A 21,332-nucleotide genomic window follows, 5' to 3' on the forward strand; every position below is an offset into this window, starting at 1 on the left:
TTTCAGGAGTTTATTGAACAGATACTTGAACCTTCTAGCTGTAAGATTAAAGCTCTTATCACTTCAATTTTTGCTTCGTAGTAACAATTTTCACAAAAAGTCCAGTAATTAGATCAGCTCTTTACCTTAGCAATTATGTCTTTGAACTGCCCTTCTTTCCAGGCATCAGTGGGATGGTTCATCATTGTAATTATTGCATTGTCATACTCTTCATACTTGTCATAAAGGAAGACCAGTTCTCCCCAGAGGTGAGCTTGTTCTGCTGCTCTGAGCACCTAGGGATAGGAAAAGGATAATTAGGAATTGCATGTTGCTCAACACTTGCCTAGGTGCATAACAGTTTAATGCAGCAAGATACCTACCTTTGGAATGTTGACTCTGGACCAGAAGAGCTCCAGATGTTCCCTCATCTTCTGAGGTTTGAATTTGGAGTACAAGATGGCAAGTTCTGTGAACATTCCCATGTGAGCACGCTCCAGGCCCAAAGCTGCTTCCAAGAGGGCAATCAGTTCTTCAAAATAGCCGCGATCCTAAGATGAAGATGGCCAAGGTTATTGGTTGAACATCATCCCTTTTCAAAGATCCCTTAGCAGCACAGTAGGGGACAACATAGCAGGAACAGTGATTTGAAGTTTTAAGTTTGAGACAGGGGTTACCAAGTTGAAGTTTGAGAAGTACTGACCTTTTTACTTACTCCATTGCACAGTGAAGATTCTCTCCAGTTTAAACCCAGCTCCCTGTTTAAAATGAGCTTGTTTCACTAGTGGTTAAAAAAATCCTCGAAAAGATTTGTTAAAGTACTGGGAATGACAACTGTTATCAAGGCACTGTTGAGGGTAGTGTAGTTGCTGCCATCTCTGATTTTGAGGAACACAATATTAACAAATCCTGCAAAATTGGGAGCAATTATTCCCTTAGATCATTAAAACAATCTAACCTGGTAATAGCTAATCAGCTCTTCAAGCTCATCTGCATGGATTACTATGTGCAAGCCGCAGATCTGTGCTAGGCGGAACTCCTTTCCATCCACACATGCAAAGCACACCTGTAACAAAAAGAAGATTTTAGTCATACTGACGTTAGACACCACATTACCCAAAATGAATCAGATAACTGCAAGACTAAAAAGGGTTCCTTCTATACATTAAATCAAAGGACACTATCAGATATAGGACAAATAATCAAGGGGCTTGAAAGTAGAGACTGGAAGCAGTACCAATTAAAAATAATGCGCCATTAGGAGTAAGAATTATCCCATTTAAAACAAAGGTTCTAAAATGGCCATTGAGGCTTTGACTGGCAAAGTGTGGACCATATCTTGTACATATTGCTCTTGCGAAACCTCATCTCCTATTTGTGATTGCGTAACATATCAACTAAGAAGTTGCTCACATGGAAGAGTAATATTGAGAAAGCATATTTGAGTATCTTGATGCGATCTAGTAGCTGGAAGCATGGCAAACCAGCATTACATGACCAGCAAGTGCTCTGAAGGCTAGTAGTCCACAGATTTGTTTAGAAATAAGATACCATTTCAAGTGAATATGAATGACCCCCCTCTGGGAAAAGGAGCACATAGCTTTGGCAAGATGAACCACCTCTTTCCAGGTCCTGGTGCTGTTCGCTTTGCGGCCGCTGTCTACTGCTGCCTGATACTCTCCAAGATGCACCAAGGTAGATGCCAGGCGGGCAAAGTTAGATACATTGTTGTAGAGCAACTTTGCTGCATCATACATTCCCTCCTCATAGCAGCGATCTCCAACCTAGAGAGAAAACCAGAATAAACCAACTTGGACTGATAGGGGCAGGAAAGGGGAATGAGCAAACTTTGAAAGCCTGTCCTGTTTTCTTTGAGTGCGCATCTGGAAATTTCTGACCTGACAAAGCTATTTGTAAAGGCCTTCCTATTTTATTAGGAACATAAGACATACCTGCTGAATGTGGGCATTGTTAGGGCCACTGACAAACTCTTCCAGCTCTGAGAGGCGGTTGGTTTTTGCCAAAGCAAAGATCAGTTCAGTCTCTACGTAGGACTCTCTGGCCTTTTTTCTGGCCATTTGCAAGAATTTAACCAGATCCTCCCAGTTATCTTAAATAGAGGAGAAAAAAAAAGTTTCCCATTCCACTCCTTTCATTCTGAAGTATTTCCCATTGTCTAAACTATGTTCAAGAGAACAGTCAGTTAAGAAATGAGCTACTCTGCAGAAACTGACACTGAAGAGCCATACTGCCCAGCTGGGACTAGCTGATCCCACATCCAAACAAAACTACACTAGGTACCATTCCCTGAGCTGATCAACTCTTAACATTCATACATCTCTTCTGGATCATGATTACTCAAGAATGAGTTGTGTGCCATTAGTATTTATGGTTCTCATTTTATGTAGAGAGATTTGAGAATGTAAGTCAGTGAAAGCACTTACAAATGGATCCAATGCTGAAAGACTGGATCTGAAGACTTCATATATATCAATCAGTATTTTTACATTTATTAACTTTGAACTCTTTTGTTAATCTGGCTCAGGCCTCCTACCCACTGCTAATCCTTTAAAATCAGTTCCCCAAGAATTTCTGTTACACTTGGTAAACCATATTCTCATTAACAAGCCATGCCTAACTACAGAACTGATGAGGCCTTAGCTTACTGTTTCTACTAGCTGCTTGAACAACTTCCATGTAAGCAGAGGGATCATCAGCCTTGATATAGGAGTCAATGGCTTCCTTCACCAAGTCCTTCTGGAGCTGTGCTCTGGCCAGTTGGCTCCATACAGCTGGTTCATTACATCTCTCTGCAAATTCATAGGCACGGTCCAGGTTGCCAATGTGCTCTATCAGCACCTGTGATATTAAGAGATAAGAACAGTTGCCAAGTATTAAGTGTGACCATCCAGTCCTTCAATCTTCAAATGCCTAGAGCTCGTCCCCACACCTGAGGATGAGCAACAACCACATTCTGGATTTAAAGCAGCCCTTTCAAACTCATCTATATAGGTGGTTATGTTTCAGGGTGAAAATGTCCTTGGGGCAAAGACAACACTGATTAAATTTACTCATGTAAACTCCCAAGAGATTGGTGTCTGAATTACTTCATTTGGATGCTGAATAGTTATGTTCCCTATATTCAGATTCAGGATTTGTCTCCTTTACCCCATCCCCAACTTTCAAGTGCTCAAAGAGCAGCTTTTTCCACAGAATATTTACAATATATTGCATTGGTGGTAGGTTGACTGTAGTTTTATCTACATGTACAGTTTAGACTTTTCTAGAAAGGTCTACCAGCCACTCTAGAGTTCCTTACCTGTTTTTTCCCCACCTGTTCTATGAACTGTACACCCATAGTAGGAAGCATGAGCTGGTAGCCATGACTGCACCTCACCTGTATTGCAGAAGTATTAACATCAAATTTCCTGAAGATAGCAAAGGCTTCTTCATATAGCTCATTACTGATGGCTATGTTTGCAATATCTGGGGCATCATAGTTATCCAGACGATTGATATACTCCATTACACGAGTGCGATCAGCTTTAATGGCAGTCAGAATCAGAAGATTCTGCAGGTTCCTGTAAATGGGATAAGCAGGACAAAAATGATCTAGAAAAAGGCGGCATTAGGTGCTACCTACTATTTGACCTAAAAATGCCACCGTCAGGCAGTAAAGTCCTAAATTAAGGTTTTAAAGTGAATTTTACAGAAGTCTAGTAGATTGTCTGAAGCCATCTGTTTCTCCTGCAATAGAAAACTGACTAGCCTGTTTTTATAGACAAAATGGAGAGAAGTACAATAAGATTTAGTTACTTGTTACAAAGGAATGCTAACTCTTATTATGTGTGAACTGATAGTGTATTAGTACACTGGCTGCACTACTTCAGTTGTATTCAAGCATTTTAATTTTATCACTTCAGTGTCCTGCTAGAGAAGGTGAGCAGTCACATCATCACCTAATGCTGCAAGATCAAATTTTGCACACCCAAAAAGAGGACATCCATTTAAAGACTGTATAGAGTGCAGAGCAGTCAGCTGTTTCAGAAATTTAGGGGACAACCTAAAAAAATGTCACAAAACGCTTCAATATTTCTTCCAACAGAAGGGGTACCATCTTCCACCTACCTATGCTCGCTGAACACAGAGTTGTCCAAGACTATCTTCTCAAGAAGCTCAATTAGTTCATTGGGCAGATCAGCAGTCATGAAAGCTTTCACAGTAACAGAAACCTCTTCAGGATCTTGTGTTTCAGATAAGGCTGTCTGGACAACCTAATTTTGAAGATATTTGGAAGGAGTAGTTGAAAGGGCTTTTCTTAGTCTTAATTTAGAGATTCATAAAACAAGGTTATCAGCTCACTGAGGTAGGACACACATTAAGTCACATTAACCTCACAAGGTTCTGAAACATCAATCTAAAACACTGCAACTGTCAGAAAATTCTGGCTACCAAAGATTCCTTTTATTCTGTCAATTAGATGGCGTTGAAATATTGATTCACCAGTATTATTGTGAGATACTGGGCATTTCACAACCATTTAATAAAGCATACCACCACATGAGCCTTACAGTATGAGCAGTCTCCCAGATAAGATTCAAGATTAAGATTAAGGGATAGATACAACTACTTTTACAGCTAGTATTGCATTAGAGAGACCAGACAAGTGCTAGTTATACTGGACCCTATCTGTGATGAAACAAACAATCAATCTGAACACTGTATAGAACGGGGTGGGCAAAATATGGCCTGAATCCAGCCTGCTTAACATTTCTGTCTGATCCACCAGGTTCTTTTAGCAGCCCAGAGATAGCAAGGAGGCAGCTAAAGTCCTGCGGCACAGCGAGGCACTTGGGCAGGCTACATGCCTGCCGTGGCCCCACACTACTCCTGGCTGGCTGCTGCTGGCATGTCTCTGCACACCCCTGGCTGGGGAAGAAGGTGTGGGGGGGAAGGCAGCTTCATGTGCTGCCCCTGTCCCTAGCACTGGTCTCACTGCAGGGGTGGTGCTTGCAGGCATGGACAGCACCTGGATACCTGCTACCCCCTCCCCACAAAGGGTCATGCAGAGATGTGCCACAATGCCAGCAGCCAGCTGCTTCCGGGAGCAATGTGAGGCCATGGCAAGTAGCCTGCCTGAGCGCCCTGCTGGTCAGGAGTCACGTGTGATAAGTGCCTCCTGGCCAGAGCCTGCTCTTCTCACCTTCTCCCACACTACAATCCCCTACCCTGGGTCAGTACCCCCCCTGCACCCAAACTCTGTCCCAGACCCTGCACCCTCTCCATTAATATAGTAGAAATTTGCAACCCATGACAACTTACCAAAATTCATGGAGTGGCCCCCTCAGTGAAAATTATTGCTCACCGCGGTATAGAAAAATAAGTAGACACTGAAATAGAGGGGCTAATAGGGTGGGCACAAGTATTGGGAGGGTGTGCGCAAGGGATTCTGGAGTCATTCTGAAGTCAGAAGATACTGGATAACAGCTTTCATTTCTAATTGTAGAGCCAGTTACTTCACTGTACCTGATCAATGAGCTGTCGTCTGAATGGACTATTTTCCTCAAGGACATTTGCCCAAAGTTCTGGATCCTTTCTGCGTACCAAATAGCGAGCCTCACTCTTGAACAAGGAGTTCTCATTGCAAACCTGAAGAGAGAAAACCATCAACACACGTTGAGTTAAGGGAACACTTACAATGAGATCCCACCCAACACAAGTTTGGCTTTTGACATTGATGAGCCATGCTCAATGGACAATAGCTTCCAAATACAACTAGTTGTTGGCCATCACTAAGTGCCACACAGACTCAAGTTTGGATTCTTTCCTAGCCTCTGATCTAAAAGGCTCTTGGCAGACAGGATCTCTTGCAAAGTTTGAGCTATTCTTGCTTTTGTCCAATAGAAGTGTTATTGGAACTTCTCATGGTAATATTTCTATGGCTCTCTGAAGCCTTGAACTACACAGGCTTTGACAAATTTCAGACCTAGAAGGGGATTCATTTTGGAGGGAAGGAAGTTCAGGTCAGTTTTATTTTATCTGAATCCTCCACTCAGCTTCATTGTCAAGGTCTTAAGAGGAGCGTCAAGAAAACAGCACCAGAATGTTTCATTTCACACAATGTTTCCACAACTATAAGCTTCTGTTTGTGGGCTACAGTTTTGTCTAATGGAAACATTTTGTGCAGCAGCTTATCAATGATACAGCAGAGGAAGTAAATTCTCACAATGGCTTTGTATTTGACTGATTCTAACTGCAGTTTGAGTTGTGACTCAATGTACATTTTGGTTACATTTTATCAGTGCTAGCTTCAATGGACAGCAAGGTAGGTTTTGTTTTTCAAACCATTTTAATAGGAGCCTACAGTCCAATTCTTCCTTCCATTACTGCTTAAGACTAGGCTGAGTACCAAGGTTAGCACTGCCTGACTTTATGGTGTGCCTATAACACCAACTGTTATAATTAAAATGGTTCGGTGTCTGAAGTCTGACCAGAGCCTGTCATATCATGTAAATGCAGATACAGCCTGGCAACTTCCCCTCCTGTCAAGCAGATATGCGCACAGAAGTTAAAGATTACAGTTCTCATAGCAGTGATCTGCACAGTTAACAGGTGGCCAAAGTAAGATTCCCAGTTCACCCTAGGAAAGGACCTATGCCAAGAGGAGAGCCTTCAATTCTTGGGCGGAGGGGAGGAATATCAGTTTCTGTAGTAGAAAATTTGGCTGTTGGAAGACAAAAAGCCCTTTGCGGAGCACCTTGGTTAGGAGAAAGCAAGTACCACAGAACTCACTCCCCAGGAAGGGAGCATAGAACAGTCAATCTGTCTGTCCACTTCCAAGAGTGGAACCAGGAAAACTGTTTCTAACTTAAAAAAACTTTACTATAAGATACTCTTGATTCAATGTATTAAGACCACCACTTTTGTATTCTAGTCTCCTTTTCACATTTCTATAAGACAGCATGCAAAGACTAGACTCAACTGCTGCAGTGGACACAACCAAGCTTTTCATGCTGAATCATTAAATTAGTGCAGTGTAACACTGATCAGAAGGGTAATCCCTTCAGGAACCACACCATGTTCCAGGAGGCAGCGATTCCAGGCTGGGACCGGTTGTGGAAGTGTGGACTATAGGGTGCTCTATATGCTGACACTACTCAGCAGTTTCCACCATAGTCTTGGCTTGTGCACTGGAACAAGTGATCAACTGTTGATGAAGTTGAGTTTGAGGCTTATGTTGACCAGTTGGCAGAAGCAATGGGAAGAGCTGGCAAGGGATACATGGTAGAGGGAGTCCATTCCCATTTGGGATTCTGGAAACCAAGACAACCTATCCAAGGCTACTAATACTAGAATCAAATGTGTTCAGAGGCTTTTTTCCAATTGCACCTGGTACCTTCTTTCTATTATGGACTCTAAGACTACTGTAATAGCTTTTATTCAGGGCTATTTAAACAAATCCCACATCAACTGTTCTATAAAACTTAATGTACATAATTTAGCCAAATCTTGCTAGCTTCAATGGGATTATATTTAAGGCATGTAGGACTTGGTCAGCGTAAGAAAGGCTCACGCTTAAAATCTAATCAGAACATTGGTTACACCAATATTGACATTTGAAAACCCACCACCACTCAAACATTAGACTACAGCAGATATTTGTAGATACAAAAGCAAGTTTTGCTAACCTTGATGAGTTCAAGGTCACATTGCCCTCTCTCATAAGCAACACAGGCCAAATGAGGGTCCCTTTTTTCACAGTATTTGCCTACAACACAGCTGTCATAGTATGGGTTCTCCCGGAGAAACCGCTCAGGATTATTGTTACTGTCAATGTAGATTTTAGCCAGAGCATTGTGGGTGGCAGGTTCTTCACAGCCTTCATGAATTCTAGATTCCAGCCATGGCAGCAGCAACTTAAGCCTTTTGGGGAAAATAAAGTTTGTTAAGTTTGCAGACCAAATGTGCTATTAAAGTGCTCAATTCTATTCCTTAACTTGAGAGGAGTGCCAGCAAATTTTAAGGTCAAGGTTGTCCCCCAGAAAGGCTGTGGTCCTAGTATAATCAGTCTTCTAGATCAAATCATTCTTACTGTGAATGATCTACAAAATAACCCCATTTAAGATTTAAAATAGCCCTAAGATTATTGAGGGGCATGCAGACAGACAATTTGGAGTTTCTCTGATCCTTTTAAGGAAAAAATCTCTCCTCTGTCCTTTCTATAAAGACTAGGAGAAACCTAGTCATGGCTCAAATAAAGAATGCTTCTGGAGCCATAAGTTACTCAAGAATGCTTGTTTAGAGTAAAATTTTAACTCAAAGCAGTGTCAGTGTACAGGTGATCTGTGCACAGTAAGTCCCTTAAAGGAGACTTCACTTTAAAAATATTGTGCTCATTTAACAAGTTGAGAGTAAGGCATGTGGAACATGCCATATATCAACTGGGAAACTGTTCCAAGCAAAGTGTGATGTTAAAGCAGCTGTACTGGGAGAGGGCAGAGTCTGAAAAGCATTGATAAGTCAGGAAGCAGCAGTTTAAACTCAAAGTTTAAAACAGGGGAATTGGAGCAGAAACTTAGTGGCGGGGAAGAAAAACCCCACCCTTAAAAAGCAGTAGGAAAAGAGTTTTAGCAACTGACTTTTGGGTTAATGACTATTATAACCTTCTGCTTAGGTAAAGGACAGAATTAACCAGACCACAGATATTTTCAGTAGGGCAAGACAGGAACAAAATGAATTTTGGAAGTGTTAAGAATGGCAAGGTTTAGTAGGAGAGAAGAGAGTGATTTAGGCTTTACATTTAAGTGATATAGTGACAGGATACTTCATGGATTACATACTTTGAGCATTGTAGAAATAGTTTGTGGAAGTTTTCAGAATGAGATGATTTAGCAAATTCTTGCTTGTGATTAAGTGTCCACTGGGCTCAAAATAATATTTTTATAGCTAGTACACCCTATATGGTATTAGTTTCCTGGTCCCAGTACTTGCAGAAAAACTGCAGCAAAAACAAGTCCTTCAGCTGACAGACAATGCTCTGTGATGGCTTTGTAGACCTCTCTATTTGTTATTTCTTTTCTTCCCCAAATTTGGGATGCAGGACAGAAGAACCACATTGCCCCACCATCTGCAATATGTTGCCCCTTCTCCATTCCTGTTCTACTAACCTAGTAACAGGCATTGTGTATTTCATATGTGTACACACACAGCCCCTCCTCCCCCTGATCTACCCTGTATACTTCCATACAATAGCTACCGGTTTGTTCTAGTCAACCACCGTGTCAAAACTCAAGTCTAGACACAGGGCTGTTTCTTCTCCCATTACACAAGGCTGGGGTGATTTTCCAAGTTCCCATATTCATGAATGGGACCAAAACTCTATTCTCAGAATTTAAGACTGCCATACATGGTCTGAATTAATAAATGAGATACTCTGACACCCTCTTACATGCCATACTCATGTTCTTGAAACTCCACATACAGAATTCCTTTGCTTAGTCAAGAGAACTGCCACACATTAGCGAGCTCCAAATTAATTGCTTTAAATCATTTTTACTTTGATCTTTCAAAATGGGATTGACTTAGAGCAATGGATGCAACTCCTATATACCATGGGGGAAGCCTTTTACTGGAGCCAAATGGAATGACTGTTTACACTGAGTACCTTTATAGTCTATTCTTACCTATTTCTTTTTTCCACTTCAGCCACCAGCTCATCAGTTGAGAACTGGCCTCTAACCACCATGATCAAGTTCTTAATAACATCTTCAGAACAATCCACATCAAGCAGTCCTCCAATCACTGCTGGTATACGACTTGGATTCACCTAGAATAAACCCCCATAAGAATGGTTTTTTGAGCTGTTCCATAACTGGAGAAATTTTTTTTAAAAAAATTTCATGCTTAGAAATGTAGGAAACAGGACCACCTCAATTAGTTATCTGAAGTGTTCTTAAGTGAGACTTAGCAAGTACAAGTTATCACTAAATTGCTGTTAACTAGCAATATTCTACAAAAACCACCAAAAGAATAGTCATAAGTTATGAGACTGACCCCTTCTCCCCCCTAAAAAAAAAAATCAAGAACATACTTTAGTGACAAGGTGGTGGGGGTGCTGGGGGATGAATTAAGCAACACTTTATTGAAATCTTGGTGTTTCATTCTGCTCTATTATCCAAATACACAAGGTTTAAGTCTTATGGGGCTGAACCACTTCTGAACTACAGAACCTTAGGTAAGCCAAAGCTCCCACTGTACATACTGGTCCCTTTCTAAGTTTATTGGTTAGAAGAGATTTTATTTTACCTTCTGAACATAGATCTCTATGTACTTCTGCAGGTTGTTGCGGTATAAATAGAGAACCAGGTCATGAACAAAGTCAAATCTGTCACAAACAATGATCAGAGGAAGCTGGTCTGTGAGCTTGGCCTCCTGAAGGTTTGGGGAAGGGAAATAGAAAGAAAAAAAAAAAAAAAAAAGAGTCACTATCTTTACAAATTATGCAGAGACATCAGCAGAGCGCCTTAACTGTTCTCCTAATTTCGGACCAGCAAAAGGCTACCATTCAGAAAAATGCTGACTCTAAATTGATTGCAGTCTCATCCTTTGATGCCAATATTCAAGAGCCCATTGTATTCCATCATAAACAGCCAGCCAAATCAGGTGTATTTCTACTTTAAAGGGCAAGGGCTTTATTTTTGTTTTTTAAAACAGTGACTAGCAAATCCTGGATGCACATAGCGATCTACCTTTAAAGGTCTTGGCAGAGAGTGGATGCTCAGCACTTGAGAGTCAGGCCCCTTAAAAAGGAGTCTCAAGTTGGACACCCAAAAAAAAAAAAAATCACTTAAACCCAGGTTAAGAATCTAGAAGCCAAAATTCAAGCAAGGAAGGCCATGCACCTGGGCTAAGCTGCATAAACTTCACACTTTTTTCCATTCTTGTAGAATGGCCATTAAAAGCAGCCTGATTTTACTAATAAGGTGAGTCACTGGAAAGAATGCTTGCTTCCCCACACCCAGAGCTGGAAGTAACTTTCCCCTGAAACTGAGGTAATCATAACACAGAAACATCCTTGAGTTCTGCTAAAAAGGATCTGTGGGTTATAGCGGATCACAAATTGAATATGAGCTAACTGTGATGCAGTTGCAAAAAAACTAACGCCATTCTTGGGTGTAATGACAGCAGAGTGTCATGCAAGACATGGAGATAGTTGTTCTGCTGTATTTGGCACTGGTGAAGTCTGGGCTGGCTTAGAGTGTCCAGTTTTGGGCACTGAACTTTAGGAAAAGGTGGACAAAAATCGAAGACAGTCCAGAGGCGAGCAAATCTAGTCAGGAGGTCTAGAAAATCTTCAGGAAAAGACTTCAGGAAAATCTTCAGGTCTAGACTTCAGGAAAGGTTAACATACATCTGGACACGCTTAGTCTTGAGAAAAGACTGAGGGGTACCTTAGAACAATCTAATCTGGCTAGTACACATTCAGCAACCAATATAAAGGCTAAAAATATTTACAAACTGTTTTATTAGTGTTTATGGCAGACCAAAATTTGGTCACACTGGGATCAGTATACAGCCCAAGATAATATGCAGCTACTTTGAACTAATACTGCCTTATCTGTACAAATTAGCCCAGGACCACCTTTTGGGCTTTAATAATGCTTCATATTTCATCTAAAAGAAATGAAATTAGTTTTTACAGCATCTAGTGCCTAAGCCTACAGTAATACAAATTACAAGTTAGAGCTCAGCTATCTCTGGTAAGGATACTGGCTAGACATCTAGCCTCTCACTGCTGTGTAGAATTTGCACAACTAAGAGTTCGGTACTCCTTGTGAAAGGGAACTATTTGAGAGCCAAGACTGATACAGAATTAAGTGCAAATACAAGAAATGCAAGCACTGTATGATTCCTTAAGACCAATACCTGTACTTTTAGCTAATACTTTGGTCCCTCTATGCACTACTATTCTAGCCTCCAGTAAGGAAAGTTACCTTGAGAAAATTCTTCACTCGTTCAGGGTTATAGCAGTTACTTTCACGGCAGATCCTTTCCACCTCTTTAATTTGACCCGTCTTGCAGGCTGCCTGAATATATTTGAAGTGGACATCTGGATCCTGGCTGAAGTTCACAATAGAACCCAGGAAATAAAACAATCCTAGAAAGAAGGAGAGATTACCTACTTATAATTATGAACATTTAGAGTTCAACTCATCGTCACCTAGGTGAGGAGTTACATGCTTTGATAATTATGAATAAGGAACAAAGCCACTAATAAGTGGTGAGACAGGACAGGTGAATTTAAATAGTCCCACCAGTAGTCTACAAGAAAAGCTGCTGAAAGGAACACTCAGACTGTCGGTTACGCATATGGTTGCCCTCCTCAACCCAGATAGCGTATGATCTCCTGGAGATCATACACACCAACTAGGTATCTTCTGCAAAATAGCTGCAAACACCAGACTACAGTTAATCTCATGCTTGGTTCCAACTGAAAGGCTGTGTACTAGTTCAGAGCTAGTACCCCACTCAACTCTTCTTCCATCTCAAAACAGATGGAAAGCAAGTACCTCCCTCAGAACATAAGGGCACCTCACCTTCATAACTTTTGAAAGATTCAAAGAGCTCCACGAGAGACTGGGTGCCAAGCTGCTCATGGTATTTAGAAGCTACTTGCACACAGAGCTGTAGATTTTGTCGGATGTTGGCTGATAGCATCGCACGGAGACATTCCACAGAGTCCTCAACTGACAGGGAGCCAAAGAAGTTTACAAGCCACTAAGAACAGAAGTTAAAATAGTTTTAGTAGTTGTATACATACCTCACTGAAGTTCAGCAGGAAAGTGGAAGTTACATTCTGCACTGTTGGCAGGTGGAAACATATGTACATGTCCTAGATGTGCAACAGGAGGGAGTGCATACTTGGAAGAATTTGGGCATGATAATAGTGCTGATCTCTTTAACCTGCCTAAAAATTGATAGCAACAAGGACTCTGCAACACATTACCTCAATAGTTCATCAAGTCAAATACTTTTATTGTTTTGAACACCCACATGATGTTTGTTGTGGACAAGAATTAGTTTTACCAGGTAGGTGTTTGAGCTGCCAAGAGACCAATTTCAGGTTTAGAATTGCCACTGGCAATATAGACTGACTTTGAATGATTAAGGCTTTCCTGAAGTTAATTACAGATGCATGGCTGAATACCTACTGGCCAGGTCACTGAAGGTGTTCATTTGAACTGGTTGAGAGTCACTGCCGTAGACCTTTCCAGAGTGTACCCCTTTCAGGAGCCTGATTTGTCTTGTACACCAAGTTTCACTTCACTTAAAAGCTACTTGCTTACAAAAAAAGGCAAGCTACAGAAATGTTACAGCACCCTATTAATGAAAAATTGGGTACTTTCTCTTTACCATATTATAATAAAAATTGGTATGTAAATATTGTACTTACATTTCAGTGTATCGTATATAGAGCAGTATAAACAAGCCATTGTCTGTATGAAGTTTTAGTTTGTACTGACTGCTATTGCTTTTTGTGTAGCCTGTTGTAAAACTAGGCAAATATCTAGATAAGTTGCTGTGCCCTGTGGAGGACCTCTGAATATCTCCAGGGATACACATACCCCTGGTTGAGAACCACTGGTCTAGCAGATTTCGTTACATGTGCTTACAAAGCTATGTATTGCTTTAAACTTTCCCTCTGAAAAGTGCATTAGTTTACGGATACTTAAGTGACAGCATGAGAAATGTAGTTACGCTTAATGCACAAAGTAAAACTCAGCTGAAGCCAGTCTTACCTCAGGGTTCAAGAGATGAGTGTGAACTACAGCACGCTTTATATCGTAGAGATCAGTGTAGTGCTCCAATGCTCTCTGTAGCAAGCCTGCCTTTTCACATAACTGGGCAATGTGAGCACGATCATAGTGTGTAAACATCTGGTTTCCAAGGATGGCATCAGCAACCTAAGAGGGGATACAATTTTTCCTTGAATTTTAAGCCTCCAGTTTCCATCCACAGTCAAGGAATATCATGATGTAAGGAAAACTACATAAAAAGGAGAGTTACTGGGAACAGACCACACTGAGTAACAATTGAAGTCAGTCAACTGCACTGCACTTCTACAGATGTTTATTTAAAAAAACACTCTACAACACCCTTACAATAGGTATCTCCATAGTAATGCTGTGTCAATGCTTTTGATGGTAGCAATCTCCAGCTATAGGCATTTAAAAAAAAACGCCTGGAGTTCTAAAAATATGCTTGTTTTTCAAGAAAAGGGTGAAGGAAAATGGTGAATGAGACTTATTTTAAGAAGACTAGGTTGAGGAATCTTACCTGTGGTGCATGAATCAGATTCATTTCCAGCAGACGTGTCTGAAGGTGTCCTTCAGCAGGGCGATTATTCTTCAAAGCATCCAACAAAAAGGAAGTGCACTGCTGAATGAGACTGTTCTCCATGAATACATCTACAATCTGAAGTAGACAGTAATCAAAAAAAAGGGTCACTCGCCCACACAAAGTTCTTATACAATTCTGAGTAAGAGTCAGGAGTCTTGCAGCTGATCTTCAAAAAGGAGCCATCATGACATATGCAGCACCTCTAAGTTATCAACTTGTTAACTTGATTAAAGCTTTTAGCATTGTACTTCTGCAGGAGTAGTGTTTCTACTTTACATTTTACCTTTTGAGAGAGTGTTCTCACAAACTGACTTACCTTAAAATGTTTATTCACTTTATACCAGGGAGAATTCAGACCTGTATTTTTCGTGTCTGAATTTGATGACAGGTCATTTTGGCTGATGTATCAAACAAGTATTTGATAACCAGTAAGTGGAGCAACTTTGATAGAATACTATAACTTGTAAGTAAATCTACTTCATAAGTGTTAGACTATTTCCCTAAAGAAAAAGGGTTTCAGTGTCCAGTGCCCATTTGTTTTTACAATAAAGACCTCAAAAGTTATAATCTAGATCAGTCTTTGGGGACTAGTTTGCCCATTGAATGGAAGTCTTTCCCTTCTCCTGCCAATTAGGGCTAACAGCAGCAGCCTTCCTGACTGAAGCTTGGCAGTCCCCATCAATCAGCATAGCAAACTTGTTAAGTAAGACGTGCTGTTCTCCTTGTGAAAGCCAAGAAGATCCACAGAACTCGATCTACAGCCATTTCTGAAGTTAGTGTTACTAGAGACACTGTATGCCCATAGGCCAGCCCAAATCAAACTAATTCAAATCCTAGGAGTATAGCAAAGTTCACTGGATTGGACTTCATTTTACAAACACGCCATTAGTTTCAGATAGGACTACATGTCCATTAAACTAAGTCATTACCAGCTTCACATTTTTACCTGGTTAATATTAGCCAGGGGCTCCTCATCCTGCACCAGCATCTGAGAGAACTGCAGTCCCTGTTCTGGGCTCACTCTCATCACACTTCTCAACAAGAAGATCCAGTCTGGTGTATAGCCAACCTAGAACAATTACACACAATTTTAGTAGTCAAAGCTCCCTGGAAATGCTTAGGAATTTACAAGATTCTGCTCACAATTCATACTGTAGTTCAGTGACACCTGTTGCAGACATGTTTATTCCCCGCACAATGCAACCTAGTCACACAAGACAATCACATCCCAAGCTGTGAAAAGAGTGTAACGTTTCCACATACACTAATAACTAAGACAGATTTTAAAAGCTTGCGCTAGTCTACACGGTTATGTTTCCAGCTGGGGAAGAGATGTTCAGTCTCTACACTTGAAGACTAGTCTGTGGGGAATGCTTTAGACCAACTGCTGTCCAAAGTTTAAGGTGGGGAGACAAAGGACAAGCAAGTTACTGTATTTGTGATCACAAATGAAACTGCAGATATTATCTTCCCAGTTCAGTCTCTATTATATAGCTGGTTTCTAAGGCCATGTTCTTCAGTGTTCCAAAATAGAGAGAGAGTTTTGGAGTTCAGATTCTTCATGGGCTAAGCTGATGCTTAGTCCTGCTACATGACAGAACTGTATCAGCATTCATTTAGAAATGAGTGTCAACATGAAAATTGAGCAAGGCAGCTCTCAACTGATTATCAGCTTTACAGACTCTGAAATGTTTAAGTCCTTGTCTTATCTCATGGAAGATACCCAGAGTACGTAGAGGTTAGAGTACTGCACACAGATATGTACCAGGAGTCTAGCAGTAGAGGTATTACACAATCTTACTCCTGTAACAAAAACATTTACCTTTTTGGCATAGAGCACTATTTTCTGGAATTGACCAGTTTCTGCAAAGCACTGAATGACTTTGTTTGGCACATTAGCACGAAGGTAAACACTGAGTGCAAGGGTTGGATCAGCTGTCTTCACCAGGTCTCCTAGCTCCTCAGAGCACTCCAGCTGAAAGCAGAAGTAGCATTTGATGATTAGGCAGAAAATGAGATAGTGAAGATGAACCAAGTACTAACCCACTAAGTACATAAACATGTAATAGTCTACTGGCACAAGACACATACAGCAGCAAAGTTTAAACCAAAACATTTGCCTACCTTATCTTCCTTCAGCCATTTCTCCAGGAGCTGCTTGCGCCCTTGTTGCAGGACTGGACGGCAGAGTTCTAAAGATTCAAATTTGTTAAGTTGCCCTTGATCAAGCAAGATACCAAAATACTGCAGCAAAGGAGAAGCCTGCCCAGGCTGGGCTGGTACACTTTGGAACTTCCTGATAGTATCACTGGTACGCAGGATTCCCTGAAAGATACCGGGAAGGGGAAGAGAGCCACGATTTAAAAAGGGTTTCGGTTACATCCATCTGAATAACCCTTGCCTTTCCTGTACCTGAACTATTTGTGTAGTAACCTACTCAAAACATGCTGATGTCTTGGGTATTTTTAAATTTGCCATCAGTTTTGATGCAACAACGAGAGGCTTTTGATTATGCTCTTCTCTATATACTATGCCCAACCTAAAACGAAGCTGTTAGTGAAAAGCTACTAGTCTTCTGCAGGGTCCACAACAAGCTAGATTCTTCAACTAGAAACATATTGGTATCCATTTACTCTTTGTACATTAAATTAACCCAAATTATTCTTTAACTCAAAGATAAAGACACTTTTGACTGAAAGTGCAGTAACTGCCAAGTGGCAGAGTTAGTTGTGTATTTAGGATGTTAGAATAAGCATCACCTTTAATCCTTAGTCTTCATCTTTAAAAGCACTCACCTTTGGTGCAGATGCTGCCACTTTAGCAGCTTCTGCATAGCTTCCTTGTGCAAAGAGCGTATTGAACTTTCTGGCAAACAGTTCCTCTGCCCCAGCCAGGTTACTGCGGATAGCCATACGCAGACCCAGGTCTGGATTCTGGAGAACATTTGTAGCATAGTTCACAATGTTATCTTCTTCAACACAAACTGAAAGCACCTGGAAAGGACAAAAAAGCCTTAACAGGAGCATCCTGCTGAAAATAGCAGCTCAAAGTAATAGAGCAAAGGAATTAAGAGTCCAAGCAGCTCATCAATAGAGAACTATAGCTTTGTTTTGTGTCTCAGAACTCAGCTAGTCAGTATACCCCAAGAGTTCTCAAACTGGGGGTTGGGACCCCTCAGGGGGTTGTGAGTTATTACATGGGGGGGTTCTGAGCGGTCAGCTTCCACCCCAAACCCTGCTTTGCCTCCAGCATCTATAACTGTCTTAAATATATTAAGAGTTTAATTTATAAGAGGGGGTAAGTTGCACTCAGAGGCTTGCTATGTGAAAGGGGTCACCAGTACAAAAGTTAGAGAACCGCTGGTCTACCCACAGTCTAGAAGACAAAACCTATAACCGAGGGCAATTTCACCACATTGTTTCTCCTTACTACTCTGAAGTTTTGTAGGCTTTAAAGCTAGATAATCTCTTTGAGGAAAGGGCATTCTGTTATGTTTGTACAGTGCCCATCACAATTGGGCTGAGGCCTCTATTACACACTGTAGTATGTAATGCTAATCTGAAGTTTGCGGAGTGTCCAATGGCTCACTTTACTGGATATATGAAGGTATGCCAGCAATGAATACATTAATGAGCAACACTATCATGGCAAATAAGTGTTAAAATAGTTTCCGGTGCTAGATTTCCTTTGAGATTTAATTAAGGAAAGTTTTATACCCTAAGTCTGGAGAGGCATGTTCTTTAAGCAGCTATTCAGTGGCACACCTTTTGCACATTAAAAGGAACTTTTCTATTCCAAGTACATGCTAGTGTTGCAAGTTGGCATGCTGAGTGTCTTGGACTGTGGTAACAATTTTCTACATATGCATTATACATGGTCTAAATAGAGTCAACTGAAGTCACAGCAAGTTTCCTTGCCATTTCCCATCAGACTAAAAAGGAGAGGAAGGTGGAGAAGGGATTGTCAAACCACACAAGAAATAAGTGGCCAGATACAGGAAAGCCTGTTATTGTATTCACTAAACAATGAACAAACCATAACAAGCTTGAGCTGCCTGCCATATGCACTATATAGTTGCCTTTTAAAACAATCTTGCTCAAAACTGGGAGAGCAGTTCTCAAGTTCAGTAAGGAACTGTGGGAACAGAATGTTCGATTGAGTTTGAAGATTGTTCTCCTGTGCTCCTCCTTACACTACAAAAAACACTTTCCTGTACAGTTGTGGCAGTGTAAATCAGAGGTCTGAGATCTTAACTAATCCTTGGTATATTATCATCATCATCATCATCTAAACAAGTGTGTGGTACTCTTGATTAGATAAATGGTATTGACTATGCCTTTAGTTGTCCTGCGCAGAAGTCACTAGAGTATTCCTATGCTCAGTTAAGAGGCTCAAGAGCCGACAGAACCCAATTTACCTGTCCTTTTTTATTCACACCAATAATGCCAGAGGAAGGTTCATGAGGAGCAGTTACAAAGATTGTGTCAGCACTAATACGGTTCATGTAAATACACACTCCAGATTCCAAGTCATACATGTGAATGTATCCATACTTTGTGATCAGGTAGATAACGCCATGCTTAGTTCCAATCTGCCAAAAGGGAAAGACAATATACAGTTTCAGTGAGCTGTCAAAATCAAGCTACAAGAAACCTACGGCAGTGCTGTGTAGAAGGAAAATATTCTCACTATATTGTTTGGCTGGCAAAAGGGGAAGATGCAGCTGTAAGCTCTCAGCTTGCAAGGAAGGAGTGTAACAATCCTGCTGGTCACTTACAGAACTGCAATTCCATACTAGTGGCAGGTAGAAGACAAGACATCTGTCTCCAAGGCAGAAGTTAAGATATCCCAGGTATGGCTAAGCTAGGATGTCGCATGGCTAAGCAAGAATGTTAATTATGCAAGCTTTAATATCTGCATTAAGAGTTTGTTAGTGTGAACATTAGTACTACAATCCCATTGTTCTCTATTCAAATCTGGCTGGCCTTCCTAGAAAAGAAGTCGATCAACTAACCTAAAACCTAAATATTTCGATGTAGTTGTAAAATTATGCAAGTCTCACTTTTGGACATTAATTCAGAGACATGTTAAGCAGTGGTGTTGAGAGATGGCTTATGACTGAAAGCCTCAAATGGAAGTAAAGCCACCAGTATACAACTGCTTGTGAAATTTTTTAATCCACTGATCCTGTTAGGTTAAGAGGCAGCTGTCTATTGTTACCCAAGATCATAGAGCCAAATTTGCTCACTATAGCTAGTCACCTAAAATTAAACAAGCATCTTCCGCTAAAAAGTTGTACTATGCTAGCTGGCAATTTCACATTTTAGCACTTTTGCAACTTATAGTGGAAAACTACAAAAATTCAGAGACAAATCTGGTCAAGAGATTAATTTGACTCCTTATGCTAGTTCTCAAATCATGAGAGCTGAACAAAGGAAGTGGGAATTACATCCAGTAAGGAGTGGTGATATTGAATGACACCATCTAGAAAAATCTAGGAGTCAAATGCAATGGCTTATTTATTGTTTTCTTGCACCATCATGTGCCTATCAAATCTAAGTGCAGATGTATGTATTTGCCCTGTCAAGACATACTAAGCAGCCAAGATCTTCTCATTAACTTAAAATCTCTGCTATGATCATTGTTTACCATACAGTTCATAATCTGTCATATGCTTGGATTGCAAGCTCTTTGAGCAGAAGCTAGCACCTAACACAATGGGGCCCTGACCTATGATTTTGATCCCTAGATGTTACTGTAGTACAGAAGCAATTCTCAGGCTGTCACTGAAAGTAGTTACTGTAAAGTCCGATATATGATTATACCTAACCTAAAAAATGAAATCCAAATGTCAAGCTGTTAAAGTTGACTATTCCGCTAAGAGTTAGATTCCCCATCAGTATAAACAATTTAGTTTTGAGATTATTCCTCAAAGTGAATTTTTGGAGTAATATAGCACTAGGCTTGTCACATGTATGTTCAACATACATAGCTTAACATAGTCCTTTGGGTTGACAGGACTTCATGAGTTACTAAGCAATCCCAACAGATATGCAGGTACAGGAACAGTACTTGTCTCCCCATCTTAGATGAGTAAGCATGACTTGACCAAGGAGAAATTCTGCAGTTCTTATTCCCAGCTTTATCCCTAAGTCACAAAACTACAGCTCATTTCAGCAGACTTTAAAGTTTGTATTTGGATAGGTAGGAGAATTTCTGAAATAGAATGCACATGTGTAATGGCAACTTGAGGTTTCTGTATCCAGTGAGGTGCTTTTTATTGCAAGTTCAATTTTTACAGAAGTGGATTAGAAGCAGTTTTGGAATACTACATTTGAGAAGTAGGACTTATGTCGAGTGGTCTTCCTCAGGCTGCACTTCAGATCTCTACCTTTAGTGAGAGCTAGGCTTCCAGCATTGGTTGTATTACAGAAGGATAAATCCATGGCTGATTTAACAGTGACATCTATGAAGCAATGGTGAAGTCACTTTACAGGGAAGGCTCTGACTGATACTGTAACTCAGTTAAGTGAGGTTTGATTCTTAAAGGACTCCCAGCTAGTTCATAAAATGGAGAATTAGGTTTTTCTACACAGATTTTTTTTGGCTAAAATTTCAATCAAGAGTGTTTGGTCAAGTCTGTTCTCGTTTTGGTCCAAGTTCTTGTTTTTGGGCAGCTGAAAACCAAAACAGTCTCCTAAAATTCCCAAACTTTTAATTCCCCATGAAAAGTGCTGGTATTTCAGTCAGCTCTCCATGTGCAACTCTACATAAAAAAGTGGATAACCCCACTGAAAGCATGGCCTGAAGTGAATGCACCTTCTTGGGATCAAGAAGAGAACAGAGGTCACTTACTCTAGGATTCTATTCAGAGATGTGCCATATACATATTACGACAACATATCCTCCACCACACAGTATGTGAAATGCTATTATACATGCTTATGTTGGCT

The 21,332-nt window shown here is 40.6% G+C and overlaps 1 protein-coding gene across 1 annotated transcript in view; it reads right to left on the reverse strand.

Moving 5' to 3' along the window:
- CLTCL1 (clathrin heavy chain like 1) overlaps positions 1-21,332 on the reverse strand; it is a 59,141-nt gene that overhangs the window by 13,928 nt on the left and 23,881 nt on the right. The window contains exons 6-26 of the mRNA XM_077835089.1: positions 18,797-18,970; positions 17,175-17,372; positions 16,504-16,704; positions 16,202-16,354; positions 15,326-15,448; positions 14,317-14,454; positions 13,779-13,943; positions 12,576-12,756; positions 11,973-12,136; positions 10,285-10,410; positions 9,663-9,805; positions 7,668-7,902; positions 5,506-5,628; positions 4,108-4,253; positions 3,377-3,560; positions 2,646-2,838; positions 1,932-2,089; positions 1,599-1,763; positions 938-1,045; positions 363-530; positions 126-275 (exon numbers count right to left, since the gene is read on the reverse strand). Coding sequence (XP_077691215.1) covers positions 126-275; positions 363-530; positions 938-1,045; positions 1,599-1,763; positions 1,932-2,089; positions 2,646-2,838; positions 3,377-3,560; positions 4,108-4,253; positions 5,506-5,628; positions 7,668-7,902; positions 9,663-9,805; positions 10,285-10,410; positions 11,973-12,136; positions 12,576-12,756; positions 13,779-13,943; positions 14,317-14,454; positions 15,326-15,448; positions 16,202-16,354; positions 16,504-16,704; positions 17,175-17,372; positions 18,797-18,970 — 3,396 coding nt within the window. The remainder of the gene's footprint in view (positions 1-125; positions 276-362; positions 531-937; positions 1,046-1,598; positions 1,764-1,931; positions 2,090-2,645; positions 2,839-3,376; positions 3,561-4,107; positions 4,254-5,505; positions 5,629-7,667; positions 7,903-9,662; positions 9,806-10,284; positions 10,411-11,972; positions 12,137-12,575; positions 12,757-13,778; positions 13,944-14,316; positions 14,455-15,325; positions 15,449-16,201; positions 16,355-16,503; positions 16,705-17,174; positions 17,373-18,796; positions 18,971-21,332) is intronic.

This window comes from Eretmochelys imbricata, chromosome 15 (genome assembly GCF_965152235.1).
Source record: "Eretmochelys imbricata isolate rEreImb1 chromosome 15, rEreImb1.hap1, whole genome shotgun sequence".
NCBI lineage: Eukaryota > Metazoa > Chordata > Testudines > Cheloniidae > Eretmochelys > Eretmochelys imbricata.